Source organism: Centropristis striata, chromosome 3 (genome assembly GCF_030273125.1).
Source record: "Centropristis striata isolate RG_2023a ecotype Rhode Island chromosome 3, C.striata_1.0, whole genome shotgun sequence".
Taxonomy (NCBI): Eukaryota; Metazoa; Chordata; class Actinopteri; order Perciformes; family Serranidae; genus Centropristis; species Centropristis striata.
Genome location: NC_081519.1, coordinates 35,702,246 through 35,723,753, shown reverse-complemented (window position 1 = coordinate 35,723,753; position 21,508 = coordinate 35,702,246). Strand labels below are relative to the sequence as shown.

Genomic DNA, 21,508 nt, shown 5'->3' with positions numbered 1-21,508 from the left:
AAATGATCAGTTGTGGAAGAAGTATTCAGATCCCTTACTACAGTAAAAGTACTAATACCACACTTTGAAATTACTCCACTCTAAGTAAAAGTCCTGCATTCAAAGACCTGACAGTCAGCATCTCCTGGTCTGATGAAAACAACAAGAGTTTACACAGTGGAGAGATAAGTAGTCAGTATTGATAGTTCGATTGATATTGATAGTAAAAGTCCTGCATTCAAAACTTACTGAAGTAAAAGTACAAAAGTATCAGCATCAAAATGTACTTAAAGTATCAGAAAGTGCTCGTTATGCAGAATGGATCCACTTAGATTCTTATATATACTCTAAATATTTTATGAGATTATTTGTATTGATGCATTTATGTAAGCAGCATTTTAATTTTTGTAAAGACAGGACCCATTTAACTACTTTATAGACTATTTATATATATATATATATATATATATATGTATATATATATATATATATATATATATATATATATATATATATATATATATATATATATATGCTACATGCTGCCCTTACTAGGGTTTGTCATATTTAGTTCTTTTGTATTTCTTTTGTATTTCATAGGCTATTTTTATTTAAGATATTTTTTATTTAAATGTGCACTTTATGGAGCTTTGTTTTTTTTTTTTTTTAAGTACTCTTGTTATACAGTATTTATGTTCACTTAAGTAAACGGTTTAAATAAAACGACTTGTGACATGTCATATTTGGCTTTGACTTGACTGAACATTTTCTCTCACTTTGCGATAAAAATATGGGGATATGACTTTTGGTCCATATAGCCCAGCCGTAGTAGGAAAGGTGCTTGCCCAAACTATATTACAATATGAAGATATGGATAAATTAAATTATAATAAAGTGTACGATCATTTCAGTTCTGGCTGCACTAAAATTGGGACCAACAAGCCCATTTTTAGTTAAACTTCTCCTAAATCAGCAGGTTTAGCCTATGCAAACAGTAGCTATATAATGGCTAGTGTTTCCTCTAAATGCCGGTCTCTGGTAGGAAACGACCTCTGCAGCTTTTACTTCCTGTTAAACGTGTGCAGCTGGCCGGGAGGGGACAGTGAGAGCAGAACCGAGAGCTCAGTGAAACCGTAAACAACACGTAAAAAGCTGACGTTTCTGAGCTCTCAGGAAGACTTTACTGCCTCTCCCCGTCCCTTTCCGCCCTTTCCGGGACTCAGGTATGACGACAGGCGGCTGCAGGTGAGGACGCGGCGCGGGGACGTGTCCAAACATGGGTGGAGAATGTGAGCAGGTAGACTCAGAGTGGAGAGTCCCTTCTTCAACAGAGACATTTCAATAACAGCTGTGGACTTGAACGCATCTCTACAGGGAGCTGAACCAAACTACACAACTACTGTTGCTCAAGGAGACGAGTCATAGAAACGGTAACTTTAAGACTGATTTCTTATTCTTCATTTATAGTTATTATGACTTAGGAGCTCTGTTTGAAAGTGTTTCTACATTTCTGCAGCTTTTTTATCCAAATAATTGTTACTGTTGGTTAACATAATAAACATTTTAACAAGTATATAATATAATAATCATGTATTTATTTTTATATGTTGTTTAATCGATTATATTAACTGTTTAAATATTTCATTTAATTATTTTTAAAGCATGATTTTGAGCAGCTCAAGCTTCCTGGTTTCATAGCTGATAATTACCTGAATACCTGAACGCAGTGCAGGAAAGTAGCTAAGTACTGCACCGTCTTGAGCTACTTACCATTTTATCTACCTTATTCTTCTACTCCACGACACCTTAAAGATAATTATTCTACTTTTTACTTATTTATTTCAGAGTTTAGTTGCTTTTTAAATTCAGATTGAACAAATAAGGCATGTATGATACATAATTATACAGATTAAAGTTATATAAACTAGTCAAAACTGGCTTCAACTTGACCAAAGACGATATTAAAGTACTACTTGCTTATTAATACATCAGTGATAATGATCCAGTTATATAATAGTTAAACACAATCTGCATAATAACTACGTTTACTTTTGATACTTGATTAATTTACATTAATTACATAAATTAACATATTGATTGCAGGTCTTTAACACTGCTGTGGTGTAGTTTTAAACTGCTGTTGTGCTGCTTGTCCTTCAGTAACTGATTTGAATAATTCTTCCACCGCTGCCTGGGGCTTCAACAGTTGTTCAGACAAACAAACAATTTGCATTTGAAGTCAACATGGGCTGTAGTGAGTGTTTTTTTAAAGACCAAATGACTAAAACATTGACCAAGACAATAATTTGCAGATTAATCGATCATGAAAATAATCCTTAGCTGCAGCTTCAATCAAATTTAGGACTGCAACTAATAATTACTTTAATTATCAAATAATTTGCGTTTGATAATTTTTTGAGTATGCATAAGATGTTGGTCTCTTATTTGTCAAAAAATAGTAAAACAAAAATTATTAACAGACCTTATTGGGCTTGCAATTACAGATTTATTCACTTTTTTGGTCACTGAAAGTCACCAAACTTAATTTTGTTGCAGTGCCTACAATGACAATAAAGCGGCCGACCAACAAAACCTAAAGATATTAATTCCATCATCACATAAGACCGTTTAAAGCAGCAAATGAAGCATGGATCTGCATTTACGCTTAATTAATCGTTTAATCAGCTGGAAGGATTCTCCCAAAAAGCTGCTGGCAGAATTTTGATGCAAAGAATCTTGTGTCCTATTGTGTGTTTGATGTTGTTTTCTTTCTCTTGCAGTCGTCCCACCATGGAAACACAGACAGAAACACAAAGGCCTAATAACGGCCAGCTGATTTATGTGCCTCACAAGGACACAATCCGTCTGCTGGAGGCGTACGTGAAGCGTAGCCTCAGCCTGAATGACGGGACACTGGGGGTGAAGGCAGGTGGGAGGAAAGACAAATGGGTGACGATGCCGAGAAAGCAAAGACGACATTCCAGCGACCCTTCACTTCACTTAGGCAACGGATCACCCAACGAGGAGATCGGCCCATTTACTGCTTTCGAACCGACCACAGATGAGCCTGAAACACGTCCCGAGGAGCCGAAGAAACCCACCAAAAAGCTAAAGAAGAAAAACAAGAAGCCGTCACTTTGGAAAAGCTTCCTCGGTTTTTTCTCTCGGAGGAGTAGCAGCGAAGATGAAGGGCACGAGAGTCCATCAGAGATTCCCGAGGCCTCCTCAGGAGAAGAGACCTCGGACACTTTGACCACCTGCCTGCCAAACACTCCAGTTGTTTTACAAAAAAAGAAGTCCATGAAAAAGAAATCTTTGAGAAGAAGGTTCTCCAAAAGGCGCCTGTCTTTGACGAAATCCATGAGAGTCAATAAAGAGCGCAACACTGCTGACATCACTCGAGTTGAAGGTAAGTTTGAGGATTGAACACGACTGGAATAATGTTTTTTCTGACAATGCTTTAACTGCATGCCGTGTTTGCAGAAGTACATTTATAAATAATTGTTTCTTTGCAGATGTCGTCAGCGTGGAAGCGACACCCTATTACTACGAGAAGGTGTCGGAGGAACTGGAAAAAATCCTCCATGAGGTGCAAGAAAAGGAAGTTGAGCGTCTCACTGATGGTGAGAAACTGTTTCCCTTCATGTCCTTTGAGTTGTGCAAAGTGCATGAAACAGCATTTTACACTAAACCAGTCAGTTAAATGCACAGCAGACCATAAAGCGGCAGATAAAAGTAACTTGTGGTGACCAAGGTTATTATAGTTAACGACAACTAACAAAATAACGAAAACTAGAATTGAAAAAACATTTTTGTTAGCTGAAATATCAATGTTTTTTTTTAAAACAATAACTAACTGAAACTGTATTGTGTGGTTACAAAACTAACTAAAATTATAGTGAAAATGTCCTTAGTTTTCGTCTTTGTCAACTTTTTTCATACATAATCCAGTGTTTCCATTAGAAAGAGGATTCTGTTAGTGAACCTGCAGGAACACATGGTAAATATGTTTACTGAGACTGGGATGTCTACACACGAACCAAAATTCAAAACACCTGGAACTGTGAGAGTTAATAACCTTATTGGGGCTGAGATTGATAAACCAAAGGAAAAAAGGGCAACATTTATTAAGACCTCTTCGAATCTTACACCCTCCAAATACCCCATTGCAAAAAAAACTAAAACTAACACGAAAACGAATAAAAACTAAACTAAAACTAGCAAACTCACTCTAAAAACTAACTAAAACTAATTGAATTTGAAAACAAAAAGTCACAATGAAACTAAAACTAAAACTGATGAAAAATCCAAAACTATTATAACCTTGGTGGTGACTTTGTGAAGTTACAAAATGTTTTGCCATCGTGTCATTTCTCTCAGCTGTGCATATTAGTTCTGCATTATTATAAAAAGAAAGAAGATGAAATGAATTCCTGTAACTTCAGAGTTGTTCGTCGTATTGATTATACTTCCTTTTGCTTTCTCGTAGAGGAAGTAATCAACAGGATCATTGCTCTGACGAAGGTGGAGGGAGATGCAATTGATGACAAGGTTGGTGTTAATTCCCGAACAGAGTTCTCCTGCACCATGCCAGATTTCAGTTTTAATTTCATTTGAATTCTAGATTAATACATTGTAAATGTTTTCTCACTTTAATCCCTGAGTGATGTTATTCAAAAGGCTATGCAGTTAGTTAATTATTAAAGAATAAATGATGGTCTGATCTGGGAAGTGTACATATAAAGTATTATTGTGCTTTTTTATAGTAGCTTTAACAGAAAGTGGAAGCACATCAATAAACCATAAACAGTGTAATAAAGTCAAGATAATAAAGAGTACAAACTTCAGATTTCTACAAGGGATTTGAAAAAATATTAATTTTGGCAGTTACGATGTGGTTCACAATATTGGAGGGAATTATCATTATTGCATGATTAATCTCAATATCCTTGAAAAATACATTTTAAAAAGTGTTTTTTTTCTGAAGTCTGTAGAATATGATTTGTAAACTGTTTGAGATGAGACATTATTTTGAAAATTAACTGACTTATTAACTAAATTTACGTGACTTATACTAACTAAAATCAGATATTTTACTCTGTTGGATAGCTGCAGCTGCATTTTAGTTGTAAATGCTTTTATATTTTGATAAAATCGCCATAAATTGTTGAGTCCTTATTTGTAAATCATCAGTCTGTGATATTTAGCAAGTAACTTCTGGTGCAGCAGCGTTTCCTGTTTTCCCTCTGTATCTCCTCACCTCTGCATGACTTCAACATTTTCCCTGAAATCATTCTGTCAAGCTGGAGGGAGGACGTGCAATAGTGATAGCAATAGTGAAAGCATAGAGAGAGTTATACGACCTGCTATAAAAAAAAACAACCCGTCGTGTGACTGCCTCGTGACTTGAATTATGGCTTTAACAAAACTAGCAATTTGATGACATCACCTTTGACTTTAGTAGACTGTGATTCATCTTTCCTGCACATTTTAGTACTTGAGTTGAAATTATCATCATGCATGTTTGGCTGGTCATCTGCTGCAATAATAAGATATCAAAATGTACTTTAGCAGGGCTTTTTATATTGTATTTGCATGAACGCTCAGCAGTGAAATCCCCGATAGGTCAAAGTTCACTGTATTTACTGACAGCCGCTCTCCTTATCTCCTGCAGCTGAAAGACAACCCCACCCTGAGCAACTTCTTCCAGGGAATGACTTACTCTAGTTTCCAGAAGTTGGCCGATGCATATCTGCAGGAAGGAGCCTCGCCGATCCACAATCCTCCCACGGTGCTACCGACCGCCCCTGAGCTGGTCAAACTGGCCTACACGCTCGACTTCACGGCCAGGATAGCCGGACTCTCCAGGCAGAATGTCGGTTACATCACTGGCCTCGGAAACCGCTATCTGCAGGACCGATTTGAATACCAGCAGGTAAGAATCAGAGATAAAACAGAGCAAATAAGCATTGCAGGAAGTTTAGTAGAGATGGGGGAAAATTAATACAGCATAGCATCATGATATTTTGCGTAGCAATGTAATATCGATTCATGGCCGCCAAGTATCAATATTTAGCATTCTGGCAGGCTTTTAGGAATATACTGGAGATCCAGTATAGTATGTTATCATATGAAAGTAGAAGATCTGAGGAATCTATAATCGGGAAGTTGTCAAAATAACGCTGCAAAGTTAGGCTATTTTTATGTTTCAGTCAAAAAACATTCAGAGCAGCCTAAAGTTTTTTAAAGTTTGATAAAATGCTGCACTTGTTGTCGTCCATACATGTTTGATATCAGTTCAGTTCAGTTTCTCTGTGGAGAAATAAAAAGACTGAAGTGAGATAAATAGACGGAGAATTTTCTCTTATTTGACAAAACAATTCTTGATTGAATTACATTTTTTGGACACAAAATGCAGTTACACAGTTAAATCGCAATATATTGTATCGCAATACTCACCATATCACAAAATGCTTAAAATCGCAATAATATCGTATCGTAACTCAAGTATGGGATAATATCGTATCGTTGGGCCTCTGCTGATTTCCCACAACTACAGTTTAGATTATAAACCACATGATGATCCAGTTTAAATTGAAATATGTGATGTTTGTTTCTAAACTCTTTTGTTTTCTCTTACAGGCTTGTTCAGATCATCCCCTGTCGGACAGTGATGACTGAGAGGCGGCCGTGCAAAAACAGAACCATTGCTACAAGTGAAGCGTTCAAATTTTCTCAGCACCACAGATGTGGTTAAGGATGTGTTGCAAGCGTGCATTTCCCCTTTTAGAAGCACAATGTGACACCTACCATCAAGTTTATGCTTGTTGCCATTTACAGTTGTTTTGTGATAGAAAACCTGTGTGATTCTGCTGCAACAGGAAGTTTTCTGTAAAACCGGTTGAATTGCTTTGGTGGGATTGAGTTGATCTTGTTGACTTAAGTCCGTCACTACAAGATTAAAGCCAAAGTCAGCACAGTCTGACAACAGGGAGCAATATCTCAGACTCACACATAGCTGATTTTACAATGACACTAAAAATGTGATGGTCTTTTTTTCCTCCATAGAATTATGATCTTTCTGTACATTGATTTGTAACGATACAAAAGGGCTGTGGAATAACCTGATGTAAATAAGCTAGACACCTTTGTGCAATATTTTTTTTATTTTTTACATTTCTTAGGATTTTAAAAATGAGCAAAGCTTTAATAGAAGCTGAACTGTGAAATGTGACATGAATGCTGGCATTCATAATACAAACTGAAATAAAATATATTTAATTTTATGCTGAAATTTGTTTTGTTTTTGATACTTACTTACTTACTGACCCACCCCGAGGAAAATTCAAGCATCCAGTAGCAGCATTCAAACATACATTGAACATACACTATACATACATTAAAATTAAACTCAACCTATAAATATGACATAGCATATGATAAATCTGAATTTAAATTCAAACCTTTACTAGAATATTCAACATTTACAGAGAAATTGGACATTATTGGGAAATTAAACATTTGCAGGAAATCAAATACGTGCAGAGAAATTAAAACGTTTGCAGAGATACCTGGGAAAATAGTGCAAAACAGAATGAAATTGTCTAAACGTCTCAGTCAGCCTTAACTCTTTGGTTATTTAATTTGCATCTCTTGAACTTTTCAACTACTTTCTGTAAATAGAGCAAGGAAAAATTATGGCCTGTTAAAACCGACGTCACTAATAGCCCTCTGTTTCTTCTGGAAAATATTTTTCCGCAGAATTACTTATTACTTATTCCAAGGGATCTGCTCCTCCTCCTTCACAAGAAGAGAGGGCAGAATCTAAAAGAGCCACACCAAACTGCTGCAGGCTTCATGTAACACTGAGCTTTCTTTAACACAGAAGTATACCAGACATAGTCTGTTAGTAGTGGCGGTGGGTGGGGAGTCCAGGGCTCTGGAGCATTGTCTCCCATCCCAGGGTAGGAACCTCATAATGGGCTGTGAGATAAATTTGGAGCATTGTAAGAGAATTAAAAAGTCTGGAGCTGAAATAAGACACAAAATGATGTCTCTGTCTCTCTGTTTGTAGCCTGGTAGCCGGACTGGTTTACTGAATTCAAATGAGCTCAGCAGATTCGTCTAGCACAGGCTTGTATATTTGCTTTTTATATTTTACCTGTGTCCTTGGGCATGACACTAAACCCCAAATTGCTCTTGTGACTCCTGTACTGACAGCTTCTTGTTGTGTCTGAAAGTGTGTATAAAGCACTTTCAGTGGTTACTAAGACTAGAAAGAAACTTTCCAAAAGCAGTCCAATTCCCCTTTACTGGTAGAAATATGCAACCAATGACATGGGTTGCAAGTTTAACCTTAAAAGGCCACACGTTAGCAAAGTAAGGAAGTCCTCCCCCATTATATAAGGTGAGCTAGTTGTGTAAAAGTGAAGGAATGAACATGACCTGGATTGTGCCACACCTCTGGCGTCTTAATACATACCTTCTGAGCTGCAGAGCCAACAGCCTGCAGCATGGGAATGTTTTTATTTTCCTTCATTCCTGCAAGACGGAAATTAACATGTTGTGGCGGTGACGGCTGCAGCCGTGCATACAGCCGATCAGCTAAACATCGATAACAGATGAGTTCATGCGTGTTCTATTTGTAGACTGCGTTTACAATAGATAGCCAGCCGCCAGGTGATTATGGGATGTGACAGTCTTGTCAGTTACTTGCTCAAAGCATGCAGTGATGGCTCTCACCTGTGGAACAAGTTTCCCTGCAGGCAGAAGGTCTTTCCAACTAAACAGAGGCCTGCCAGAACTAATGGGCTCTCTGGGGATTCTCATGCATCCAGCAACGCATGCACTCATCATGTATACATCAGGGAAAAGAGGTGTGAAGGAGTGATCAGGGGGGAAAGGATGCAGAGACTGCTGCTCTTATTCACTGTCATGTGAAATATAATTTATGTCAATGTGCATTGTGTAGCTAAATACAGTCATGGAGACCAACATTAGACCATTTTTTTCTTCAATTCCTTGTTCATTTTAAAGTCTGGTACAACTAAAGGTACATTTGTCTGGACAAATATAATAACAGCAAAAACAGCTCATAAGAGTTTAAGAGCTGATATCTAGCCATTTTCCATGGTTTTCTTGATAACAAAAATCATCAAGAAAACCATGGAGAATGTCTAGATATCAGCTCTTAAATTAAACTCTTATGAGCTGTTTTTGTTATCATTATATTTGTCCAAACAAATGTACCTTTAGTTGTACCAGGCATTACAAAGAACAAGAACGAGAAAACAAGGGTGGTCTAATTTTTCCCCGACTGTATATCCATACTTTATTTTTATGTTCACAGGAACTGTTTTTTGATTTTTACAGGTGACGTCTGAAGCCAAACCTTGTTGACAGGTGAATGCCAGGAAAGACAGAAACAGGAAGTTCAGAGTATCAGGTAGTGGAAAATTATAACTACATTTCTCCTCAAGATTGCTAAACAGTCTTGACAAGATCTGTGACTAATAAAGGTGTCATAAAATCAAAGTCGAGTTGAAATGAAATAACAATAGATTAATTGTGATATGACGGATGAATCACATCTCGCCTTCACACGAGCTCAAGTCCTGCTTCTGTCTCATCAGCACAAATACTTTATCACAGACTGATTTCACAGCAGGGAAAGCACAGGTGTAATTAATAACATTAGTGACAGCTTGGCTGCACTGAGGCGTTCCTGCTTCTGGACTGAAGCTGTTATTATTAGTTAAAAACTCAGTATTTACAGGAAAAAAAACATCTATTGGAGCTTTTGACCTTTTCTTTTTTTTTAAATAAGCGATTGTCAATAACCTCACCATAAAAAAATTCTGTTTATATATGTCTGGGAGCAAGATTGAAGCTGTGAACAAAATCAGAGTTCAAGTTACAAACATGCACTCTGACAATTTGTTTCAATTAAGGCCTTTTTTAAAATAAATTAATTACTTCGAACTATTAAAAAATGTGTTTAAAGTTTTCAAAATTTAACAATTAACAATACCTACCGATAACAATGGTGTAAAATTGTATTATAATCGTGATCTTTTAGAATATATTTATCAAAATGTGGTCCATTAAAGTCTCTAAAGTAGGATTTCTAAAAAAAACAAAACGTGAATTTAATCAGGTATAAAGTTAACAATATCCCAAGAACCCATCTCGCTTACTGCTTTTTTTCAAAAGGCGAGAAAGCTCATCAATCATGCCTAAACTTTCTAATATTTGATATTTTGCTAACAGGTGTGTTCTACCCACGTCACCTTCATACACCTTCAAAATCCAAATAATTATAGTTTTAAGTGATAAAAATCAAGCAACTTTTAAAGAATACAAGGACCACTCACTAAGACTTGGGTATGAAAGGTAAAAAAACAGCATCATTTTGTCAGATATCTCTTTCTCTGCTGCAAAAATACCATTTAAAAAAAGAATCCCTGTGAGTTTAGCCTGTTACAGTTTAATAGCAAGGACTTTGATTTTTAAAATATATTTCACTAACATAATTGAAGATGAAAAATTATAAAAGATGTTGTCCCAATTCTCAAGAATGAGTGAAATAGACAAGATGGCAACACAAACGGTCACCGGTAAAGGTGCAGCAGGTTCAAATCCTGCTTTGAATTGCGGTGCGTCACCCCTGGTTGAATCATGTGTTGTCACTTTAAGCCGGAGCCATTATGAGGTTTCAGTTATCAGGCCAACAGCAGGACAGACTGACCACATGCAGCGTCTGGATTGCCTAATGATGACGAGCCGCCCAGTCTGGACTATTTTTAGCAAACAACATCAAGCCGTTAAGGCCAGACGATTTATTCCTGGAACGATTAGCGGAAATGTGTTTGGGAATAATTACCTTTGCACAGTCATAGAATGTGAGAGCTATTTTAAACCAATTAAGAATGACAAATAGACCATGTGCTGAGTGTAAACCTTTTACATTTTTATTGCTTTTTAAACACAGAGAATGCAGATTAATCAAAGAGCCCAAAGCCCATATCTTCGTCTGACTCTTCTGATTCCTCTTTCTTCTCTTCCTTTTTCTCTTCCGCTGTCAGAGAAAGACAAGAGTCAAAACCACAGACAGACAAGAGCGAGAATATATAGCAGCACTTATGCCCAAATATAGTCATCTTTGATTGAGGACTGCTAAGTGCAACCAGATTTAATTTGATGGGGCATTTTAGTATTTGAAGTGCTATTGAAATGCAATAATATACCACAATGCTATTTAGAACTTTAGAATTTAAAAATACAGAAATATCCATCTATCAAAGCTCATAAAAATTAGGTATGTACATACCAGCAGCAGGAGCAGGCCCAGCCCCAGCAGGCCCTGCAGCGGCAGGAGCCGCAACAGCACCACCTGCTGGTACGGAGGCTAACTTAGAAAGGCCTGTGGACAAAAAAGAAATACAATTTTTAGCCATCTTACATGTTTAACATCTTTACATCTTCCATGTACATTGACGAAAAGGCTTTTACCTGAGTTCATGACTTCATTGATGTCTTTCCCATTCAGCTCACTGATGACCTGCAGAGAAACACGAGATGCAACTTCAGCCCCTCTTTGAATCTATCAGTTTTTGTAATTGAATAATATACTGTAATTAACTGGTATACCTTGTTTAAGCGTTCGTCATCGGCCTCAATGCCCACGCTGTCCAAGATGGCCTTGATGTCCTTTGCTGTGGGGCTGGTGTTTCCACCGAGCGCGGCCAGGAGGTAAGCGGCCACGTAACGCATTCTGTATTGACAGAAGAGACAAATAACATTACTTTGAGTTATGCAACTCTGACGTCAAGTCTGGAAAGTAAAAATAATAGAAAGGCACCCAGCCTTTAAACCCTGCTGAAACGTTGTCATCAATCCTTTGTTTTATTTTGTTAAGTGAGCTAAAATAAGACTGATTTTTCCAACATCTTAAACTGTCAATTCCATAATTAGGTCAAACCATAATGTATGTTATCATAAAATCAGATAGTTTGATAAGTGTAAATTGAAAAACATCCCCTTATTTCCCCTGTCTCATATCATCTTGGTATCTTATTGGGTTTGGACTGACAAAATAAGCAGTGTAAATGTCTGCTTGGACTGGAGCATTTATCACCACTTTTTTTCTTTTTTTTTTTAAATAATGAATTGTAAATAACAATCAATGTTGGTATATATTCTCTTTTCACAATTTCAAGACTTTCATTCACGATGGTTTGGCAGTTAAAATGCACAAAAACTGTGGAACTGCATATCACAATTCCCTCATACTTGACCACCAGCCCAAACCGAAAGATATTAAGTTTTCTTTAGACTGAGAAAAGCAGTAATGTCTTATTTCTTTCCAATTAACTAACAAACTTCCCTTTATGTCCAATTGTGATATAACGTACAACAGCAGCACTTATCACCCATCTCTGACGTTTAAACTAGTATAAATGTCTCTCTATTCTTAAAAAGCACCCAAATACAGTCATACCATGTTATTCCTGACACCGTCACCCTGTTTAAAATAATCGCCTAATTCATTTTTTCGAGGTCTTGCAGGAAGCACAAAAAACTTCACCAAAAGTGTAACATAACATTTGATAATTTCACTCAAAAAGGATGTAACAAAGGATGGCTATTGGCACAGTAATAGCACTGTGTAAATGATGTAACTTAAGAGAAATACATGACTTAGGCAATTTTATGAACATGCCTTTGTGACTTGTGAAGGTGTCTACATAATAGTCACACAAGCCTGTCAGAAACATGACATGACAAGTATCACGAGCATTAATGTTACTTCAAAGTGTCATTAATGTTCATGACACATCCCATGTCATGTTTATGACACACTTATGTCTCTCTTATGTAGACACATTCAAAATAAAGTGTTACCATATCTTGCTCAAGTCACAAAGGCATGTTAAAAAAATTTCCTAAGTCACATTTTATTTTGACTTAGGCATAATAAATCTGCTTAAGTCACACACTTGACATAGGCCGTTATCTTAAAGGGGTTAAACCACATGATCTGATCAACTGAGGGTGTAGGCGATTTTACCATCGGTGGCCGGCGTCATGATGAGATGATTTATGCAAAAAAACAAAACAATTTTGACAAAAAATGACGTAGGCGATTATTTTAACAGTGTGACGACATATTATCTCTCACTTCAGTGCATATTTTAGCCACTAGGGGGCTGAAATTCATGTCCACATTTGGTAGCGTTATTTTTAACTGCACTACACACGCTGCAACACCGTGCTGTACGCACATGAAGTAAACACCGTTAAACATACCGAGCAGAGGCATGAAACAACAGCTGTTATTTAGAAAAGGCATAACTCATCTGAATATTGTAGTAAAGAGTGAGTGGGTCTATTTGGGAGGAGCCCAGTTTGACGTTAGCTTAGCTACCGTTAGCTTCAGCTGTCCGCTTAAGACGATGCTCAGACTTTAAAACGCACATAGACAGAAAGACAGCATCAAAGAACTGTGTTATGAGTTTATATTTCACTGTTATACGCTGTGTACGCTGTGAAACAGTGATACATGTGAATTAGCGCTGACAGACAGTATGGCGGCCAGGGTTTTTCCTGCGCTAACTCCTCCATGTCTGACACCGGCTTCTGCCGCCAACAACGCCGCATTTTTATGATTTAAAGCAACCATCTAGCACGTATCGCATTAAACAGAGAGTAAGACATTAACCAACCGACACACATGGGTTAAATTAGTACATTTTCACTCACTTTTAAGTCTAAACAGACACGAAACGTCGGTCACGCTGGAAAATCCGGAAGAGGGAGAGAGGCGGGACAGGAAATTTAGAGATTTGCTTTGTCTCGATTTCATTGGTCCGTTTCGATGACTGACGTTTACGTCATCATTCTGATAAACCAATGAACGACGAGAAAAACACATCAATGAAATACATCTGTATTCCACTATTTACTACCACTGCATGTATTTAGTGCTTGAATTACTATTCATGAAACGTTTCTATTACAGTATAAATGGTGTTTTATAATTGTTGTATGGTTTATTTATTTCTATTTATTTATTTTTTTGTTTTATTTATTTTTTATTAAAAAATCATACATATTTATTTTTAATCCAAATAACTAAATAAGGCTATAGAAACTGTGTACCACAAGTGTGCATTGATGGACAAAGTATTTAGACAGTTTACTTAAGTGAATACCACACTTAAAATATTTTTTGTTACAATTGTTATAAATAAAATAAAAGTACTAGTACCTCATTTGTACTTAAGTACAATACTTGAGTATATACCACTATATATATATATACATACATATAGTGTGTGTGTGTGTGTGTGTGTGTGTGTGTGTGTGTGTGTGTGTGTGTGTGTGTGTGTGTATATTTAAATAAAAAAGGTTTCAGCACCTCAATGTAAAAATTTTCCTTTAAAGGTAACAAAAATTCTGCATTTATACTTTTGATTAAGCATTAAAGCATCAAAATAACTTATTAGAAAGCAGAATGGTGCCTTTTGTGATTTTATACTATATTATTGGACAATTTGCATTTCTATATCTGTAGCATTTTATTCTTGTAGCTACTCAAAATGGATATAATATAACGATTAGGTCTGTTATAAATAATGCATAATCTGTAGTGTGATCATATAATTTGTATATAAATCTAAACCTTCAAAGCAACAGGTAACTCGTATCAAACAAATGTAATGCAGCAAAAACTACAGTATGTCCCTCTAAAATATTGTTTAAAGTAGCAAAAATGGAAATACTGATGTAAAGTACAACTATCTCAAATTGGTCCTTGCTCAAGAAGATTTCTCTTCAATGGCTTTTTATTTGTAATATACTATCTCCTATATAGTAATAACTTAAAAACTCTCTCAATTAAGAATAAGACATCTGTGGGACAATAATGTAGAAGTCAGATGCCTCAAAACATGTGTGCAGTATACTGTACGACAGAACAGGGAGTCAGTCGATTGCATACATTATTTATTCACCATCACAGATGTAGGTTAGAAATCAATAATACATTGCTGTGAGCTAAATAGATTTTTACTGGGCATTCGTAATGCCACATGAGCCTAAAACATTGTAGGAAAAAAATGATAATAAGTTGAAGTGTGCCACCCTTTATTCACAACCTACAGTTCAAACAACTCCTCCTGTCTCTCCTGAGTAAAGAGCCAGTCAGACAGAAAGACCGCAGAATCTGACACAAACTCTGCAATCTTCCTCACGTTTGTCACATAAAAGAATTTGTAAGCAGTTTCTCCCAGTAAAACAAGGAGAAAGATGACCAGGAACCCAACGAAAAGGCGGTCCATACAAAAGTTTGCTTTTTCTTTGAAGGTCCACTGGTTCCAAGGTAGTGCACGCCGGCTTTCATGGTATTTACCAAAGTGTAACAAGGCTGTGTAATCATTTTCCAGGTCTTCTACCGGAGCCTCCGGGTCTGGCCCATCGTCTGCTGCGTCTGCTTCAGCCATATAAGAGTAGTTTGATGCGGCAAATTAAGGTTTCTTAAGTTGTCTGAAAACATTAAAATGATAAAAGTATTAGAAATAATTTCAGTCCTTATGGAGCTCAAATCTTTGCCTTGCAGCTGTTTTAGGATGAATGTGAAGGGTCTTACCTTGAAGAGGATTGGTCAAAGGTGAAGATAAGAGGCACACACAGAAATTTAAACTCTTGGCTTTTTGTCTCCACACCTACACCATGCTTGTGCCCTTTCTCTGCATTTGGAGTGCGTGGTGCGAAGGCGATAAATGCCAGGTTGGTTATGCAGCACCTCCCTCACTAAGAAGAGGCCTGGGGATTAGACCACACTCAGCAGTTTCAAATCCTCATCAAGGATGAAGGTGACAGATGGTAAAATACGTATGGATATGTTTGCGAGGGAGACACAGAGAAAGAGAGTGAAGGTTTCACAAGACAGCATGTTAATTTGACACTATTTTAAAGTTAGAAAAAAGAAAAAATGATAATTGTATTGCAATAGCCACACCAAACCCACATGATAAATGACAAACATTTAACCATGTTTATTCTAAACCAGATTAGACATTTTTTCATATGAATTAAATTCTGTGAGTGGAAGTAGTGTGACATGGACGGGAACCAGGCAGAAGTCAAACTGATGACAAAGCAGAACTGATGCAGCTTTAGCAGAAGCTTTAGCTTTACAGATGGAATAAATCACTTCAGCATAATGCCCTCTGGTTAATTTACTCAAATGCTTTAGAGCCTTTTTCAACACCCTGTCACAGCTATTGAAATATGGCTGAAAGTAGCTGAATTAGCTGAAGAAAAGCCTGCATCCTGTGATAAAGACTAATGGCTGGATTGCTTTAATGTTGCCAGAGTTTTGCCCCATTTGGTTTAGTGACTTTATTGTTAATTTGCACTCCAGGCACAGCCTCTTCTCCATATATTGAATGGTTTTCCGTGAAACATAAAATTTCAGACCACACTGTACTCTCTATTGATCTAACCCAATAAATCTTCCCATTCGGACTCGTCTGCTTTTGCTGACTTGAGTACGTAAACATCCAATGCAAGCATTTGCAAATGAGTATACTGTGCCAAATATTATCTCATTTTTAGTTGTGCGAGCAGAATGGCTCCATATGGAAATGCCAGTTTGCAGTTGGTCAATCTCTTTGATCCAGATTATAATATCTCAACAACCATGTGATGGAGTGCTCTGACATTTTGTGCAGGTGTTCGTGTTGCCCAGAGAATAAATCCTAGTGATGTTGGCATTCCTGACTCTTTTTCTACCGCCACCAGTTTTCACTTATCCGGTGAAATATCTTAACATCACCAGGATGGGTTGCCATTAAACTTCATCTTTTGACTTTAAATATTTTCATGACTTTGTTTAGTGACCAAATACTTGCAAAACTAATGTTGCAAGTGTTTTCTCCCATCTGTACACCCATCGGCCTGTTGGTCTTAAAATGAGGTGTGGTTATGTGAATTGTTGTTGCATTGCTACCTTGAGGCAGCAGAAAGCGTTTTGCGCCACTTACCTGGTCTAAAGTCAATGGTGCAGCATTTTTCTGCTTATTCAGATAGTAAGATGTGTGTATTGAGTCATATTGACAACAAGATACACTCTATTGGTTACATACACGAGGCCATCTGCTCATGCAGTCAAATTGTGTTGTTGATGGGTGAGAGTATTGAGAATCATCATTTTAAAAAGGCATGGGAGATGACTCTCTGACACCTAATTGCACCATGCACTTTAGACCATTTGCTATTGATAGTTTAAATACCACCTTACAGTTGCTAAATAACTGCATTTTACTCAAAGACTTGGCTGAGCCAAGACGCCTCACAGATTAGCTAGCATGAATGTAGACTCTTATTCTTGTCTTAAATGTATTTTAATTGTTGAAACTCTGAAATAAGAACAGTAACCTTAGCATATTTGAAGCAGCAATGCTTGTTTATTTCTGGTGAAATTACCAACAAGTTTTTCGAACATGACATGTTTGTTGCTTCACTTATTATGTTGACATATTTTCAGTATAATTCAATATGAATCAAGTAATAAAGCATTGAGTGAAACCAAAATAATGCAGGTTGAATGGGATGTTGTTTACTTTTTTGATTGCAGGCAAACATATCAAAGAAATATGAATGGATCAGAGATGAACTTGTCCCAATGTCTCAATGAAGTGCTTTGCTTTTGTGTTTGTTACTGGATTGTTATTCCAAATATCCGATAATCCAATGAGTGCCAATGGTGCACCATCTCAGTTCTTTGTTACAGGTTTACATCCACTTTCTCCGTCTTGGCTGGTGTGCTGGTGGGGCATGAGGTGGGCTCTGTTGGTTTACATAACATGCAGCGACGAAAAATCTGGATCAGCGTGACACGGAAACGCTTTATCCTGAATGCATACACCATTGGGTTGAGTGCAGAGTTCACATGGGACATGAAAATGCCGATGTACATGGCCACCTTGGGGATGGAACACTTTGGGCAGAAAAAGTTGATGCAGTTCATAATGTGTATTGGCAGCCAACACACAGCAAAGAGGAACACAACCAAGGCCAGCGATTTGGCGAGCCTCAGCTCCTTCCGATAGTACCTGTCTCCATCACTCGTGGCTTCAGCACGCTTGTTAAGCTGTCGCCGGATCACTCTAAAGATCTCCGCATACAGAGCGATCATTACGGTCAGTGGTACCACCACCCAGCCAAAGAAATTGAAGTACACCATGTAATCCATCCTCATGACAGTGGTGAACTCACAGACGATGTCGCTGGAACTGCTGAGGTTTCCTAAAACGTCATGGTTGTTCCATCCAATCATTGGAACCAATCCAGTGAGGAAGGAGAGGATCCAACACAGACAGACCGCCACGTATGCCCTGTTCTGGGTCACAATGGTGCAGTACCTGAGCGGAGTAATTGGAAAACAAATGACAACATTTTTTAATCACTTAAATGCACGCATGCATACTGTACTACAGTCACTGTCAGAAAAAAGACCACACAAAAAAACCCACAATACATCTTGATTATTTAAGTGCCATTAAACAAACCCAAAAAACAAGATAATTGTGATGAAAGAATCAAGATCTTGTTTCAGGCAGTAAATGAATGAATAAAGAAGTTGATTCTGTTCTGATCCGGTCCATTGCATTTTCATCAGATATTGATGCTTTTTCATGGAGCTTTAGTGTAATATCAATGCTCAAAGCACCCTTTTGTGTCAATGTTGAACGTGTCAGGGATGATTCTTCACTTTCTGCTAGTCACATGTATAGTGACTTTTCTAGACAAACTTCCATGTTCAAAGGAAATGGTTAAGTTTAGACAGTAAAACTACTTGACTGAGGTTAGGGTAAAAGAACAGGGTTGCGGTAAAAAAAAAAAGAAGCAGCTTCTTCTGAATGCAGTTACACAGTTCGACTCTTGGTTTCCCACCCACTCTAAATTCACCTTCACGCTACTCTAAGCGTCACATATTGCTATGGATGGGTTTACATTAGAGTTAATGGAAATCCCAGTGTGTCTCATACAGACACTAAAGGGTACCTGGTGTGACGGTAACTCATGCTGAGGGTCTTGGGGTTTGGTCAGGCTGCCTGGTCAGTTAATACCAGACCTGAACTAATGGGTTACTGCATGTTATTGTAGTTTTAAATCTTTTTATGTAGTTTATTGATTTTTTTTATTGAATTACTTGTAGTAGTTAGAATAACTTCATATCATGGTGATTCTGTAGAACTATTAAAATATTGTGTATCAGGATATTGATTGAACCTCTGAGTGTGCCAGAAATGTTCATAGCTATAACCCTTATGGATCTATATAGAACCACTTATTCTCAGAGTATTCTTGCTGGTGTATTGGATGAGTTTTTCTTTTAACAAATGCCAGCCCATAGGTTATTGTTCAGTGCATTTTTCTCAAGTGCCAGTCTTTGACATCAGGATCCAACTGATAAACAAAAAGTAGTATGGGCGACTGCCAAACTCCCTTAACAAACTGTGCCTATGTCAGTTATTTCGGCAGACATTGACATTTTCATTTGCTTAAAAGCTTCTAATGTCCAGCACATTGATTTACATTGAACCAGACAACAATATATGGTGGCATGTCAACACAGAGAACCACCTCCTCTTGATTGACTCTCTGAGGCTAAAAGCTCGCATTTACCTCCCTGATGCTCAAAGCAATAAAATATAGAGACTATTACTACTGCTATAATGAGCTTAAATGTTCTTCTGAAATATTGTTGGGGCAACTTTAATGAGTAGGGTTATCAGAAAATGCGGGGATTTTCCTCTTTGAGGAAGGAAATCAACTCAGTTGCAAAATGTGGTTCTGGAAGCAATCCATGACAATTTTCTAATTATGGGAAATATAAATAAAAGTACTTGATTCGACTTGTATGGGAAGACACACATGCTGTGTAATTAGTATCAATTATGAGTTTTGGTGAAATCTGACTTGTGAATAAATAGCACTTATGTCAACAACATATTTCAGACTCAATTTTTAGAAAGAAAGCAGCAACAAACTGGAGCAGGCAATTACAACCCTCCATAAATGATGCTGACATACATTTCTTATTGCTCTCTGTTATGAATATTTTATTGTTCTTACCATAAACAGAGTCAATAATTATATTGATACAGTGTCATCCCAACATTCATCAACTAACATAATCTCTACCTTCTGTCGCAATCCTGACCAAATTATACGGTTCAGATGAAAGTATAACCAACTGTTTGTTTTTTTACAATAGTTCCTCACCTGGTGGGAATCTTGACACGCAGGTATCGGTCGATGGCGATAGCCAGCAGGGACAGGATGGAGCTCTGGGTGATGATGAGCAGCAGGCAGGACAGGAAAAGGCAGGTGTAGAACGAAGTGTTAAGTCCCAGACTGATGATAATAGCCAGAGGGATGACCAGAACCCCCACAGCGATATCAGCCACGGCCAGAGACACAATGAAGCAGAAGGTGGTGTCACGGAGAGCCCGGTTCACACACACCACCAGCACCACCAGCACATTCCCCACCACAGAGGCCAGGGCAATAGCTGTCTCAATGGAGATGTACAACATGTCCACATGCTCCCGGAGCTTGACACCAGGAGAAGAAGACATTTTTTTCTATTCACAGATGTCTCTTACCTTTACTCAGATTGTAAAAAATGAATCAAAACTGGTTGTTGAAACTTTTGGTCTCCAGTTTGGGTTCTGCTTTAGTATCTTCCATAATGTATCTTCTCTAGCTGACAGAAGTGTTCATTCACACGCAATGCATGACTCTCGTGCTCCTGAAGGGATGTTGCATGTTTAATCCTCAGCATGTTGTTGGAGCTTTACACAAGACTGGATACCAGTGCATCACTACTCTTCTGCATCATTGCTCGCTCTCTCTTAGTCACTCTCTCACTACTCTTGGGGAAGCGGGTCATAAAATCGAGGGGAGGGATTTTGCATTCTGCAGCACCCTGCAGCACTAGTATTGCTGTGTCTTTGTGTGTGGTTTTTGAGAGGAGTTGTGGTTGTTATTATGTAATAAATGGCAGAATGATAAGGGTGTTAATAATATCAAGCTTTGAACTATAGATAAAATGTGTCTTATCACAAATTCATCAGTATCAGCAAAAACCTTATATCCCCCCCCCCCCCCCCCCCCCCTTTTTTTTCCTACCAGTTATGATGTTTTAATGTTCACATTAAGTGGTTTTTCTTTTAAATTGTTTTATTTATGTTTTGTCATTTCAAGTTATTTTATTTATACATAATAACTTATTCCAAGAAACAATGGATAAGCAGTTATAATATACATACAAACAATCAAACAACAACCAAGAAAACATGAAGAAAAAAGTTTTACATAAAAGGCAGCCTTCAGCACCCCACCACCTCCACAGCACCTCAATAATTCACAGAAAATATACACACCTATTACACATAGTCATTATATACAATACATGTATCTACATACATAAATATGCACACATATGCTACAGTAC

At 37.4% G+C, this 21,508-nt stretch overlaps 3 protein-coding genes across 3 annotated transcripts; 1 reads left to right on the top strand and 2 right to left on the bottom strand.

The window, feature by feature from the left end:
- Positions 1-1,151: 1,151 nt before the first annotated feature.
- LOC131968685 (uncharacterized) lies at positions 1,152-7,273 on the top strand. The gene is made up of 6 exons (XM_059329671.1): positions 1,152-1,409; positions 2,760-3,388; positions 3,495-3,602; positions 4,469-4,530; positions 5,654-5,914; positions 6,622-7,273. The coding sequence occupies exons 2-6, from the start codon at positions 2,770-2,772 to the stop codon at positions 6,658-6,660; spliced, it is 1,089 nt and encodes a 362-aa protein (XP_059185654.1). The 5' UTR covers positions 1,152-1,409; positions 2,760-2,769; the 3' UTR covers positions 6,661-7,273.
- Positions 7,274-10,927: 3,654 nt separating this feature from the next.
- rplp2 (ribosomal protein, large P2) lies at positions 10,928-13,853 on the bottom strand. The gene is made up of 5 exons (XM_059329565.1): positions 13,741-13,853; positions 11,629-11,752; positions 11,491-11,539; positions 11,309-11,401; positions 10,928-11,056 (listed from the first exon to the last, which is right to left on the bottom strand). The coding sequence occupies exons 2-5, from the start codon at positions 11,749-11,751 to the stop codon at positions 10,980-10,982; spliced, it is 342 nt and encodes a 113-aa protein (XP_059185548.1). The 5' UTR covers position 11,752; positions 13,741-13,853; the 3' UTR covers positions 10,928-10,979.
- A 3,672-nt stretch (positions 13,854-17,525) lies between these two features.
- Positions 17,526-20,630, bottom strand: LOC131968798 (adenosine receptor A1). Its single transcript, XM_059329824.1, has 2 exons — positions 20,275-20,630; positions 17,526-18,407 (listed from the first exon to the last, which is right to left on the bottom strand). The coding sequence occupies exons 1-2, from the start codon at positions 20,628-20,630 to the stop codon at positions 17,771-17,773; spliced, it is 993 nt and encodes a 330-aa protein (XP_059185807.1). The 3' UTR covers positions 17,526-17,770.
- Between the last annotated feature and the right edge of the window lie 878 nt (positions 20,631-21,508).

Bases quoted from the DNA above. Each gene is read 5' to 3' on its own strand.
- LOC131968685 (XM_059329671.1), top strand. From the start codon at position 2,770: ATGGAAACACAGACAGAAACACAAAGGCCTAATAACGGCCAGCTGATT. The intron at 3,389-3,494 runs GTAAGTTTGAGG...GTTTCTTTGCAG, and splicing joins TGACATCACTCGAGTTGAAG to ATGTCGTCAGCGTGGAAGCG. The intron at 4,531-5,653 runs GTTGGTGTTAAT...TATCTCCTGCAG, and splicing joins GAGATGCAATTGATGACAAG to CTGAAAGACAACCCCACCCT.
- rplp2 (XM_059329565.1), bottom strand. From the start codon at position 11,751: ATGCGTTACGTGGCCGCTTACCTCCTGGCCGCGCTCGGTGGAAACACC. The intron at 11,540-11,628 runs GTATACCAGTTA...GTTTCTCTGCAG, and splicing joins ATGACGAACGCTTAAACAAG to GTCATCAGTGAGCTGAATGG. The intron at 11,057-11,308 runs GTATGTACATAC...TTTCTCTGACAG, and splicing joins TGGGCCTGCTCCTGCTGCTG to CGGAAGAGAAAAAGGAAGAG.
- LOC131968798 (XM_059329824.1), bottom strand. From the start codon at position 20,630: ATGTCTTCTTCTCCTGGTGTCAAGCTCCGGGAGCATGTGGACATGTTG. The intron at 18,408-20,274 runs GTGAGGAACTAT...TACTCCGCTCAG, and splicing joins CGTGTCAAGATTCCCACCAG to GTACTGCACCATTGTGACCC.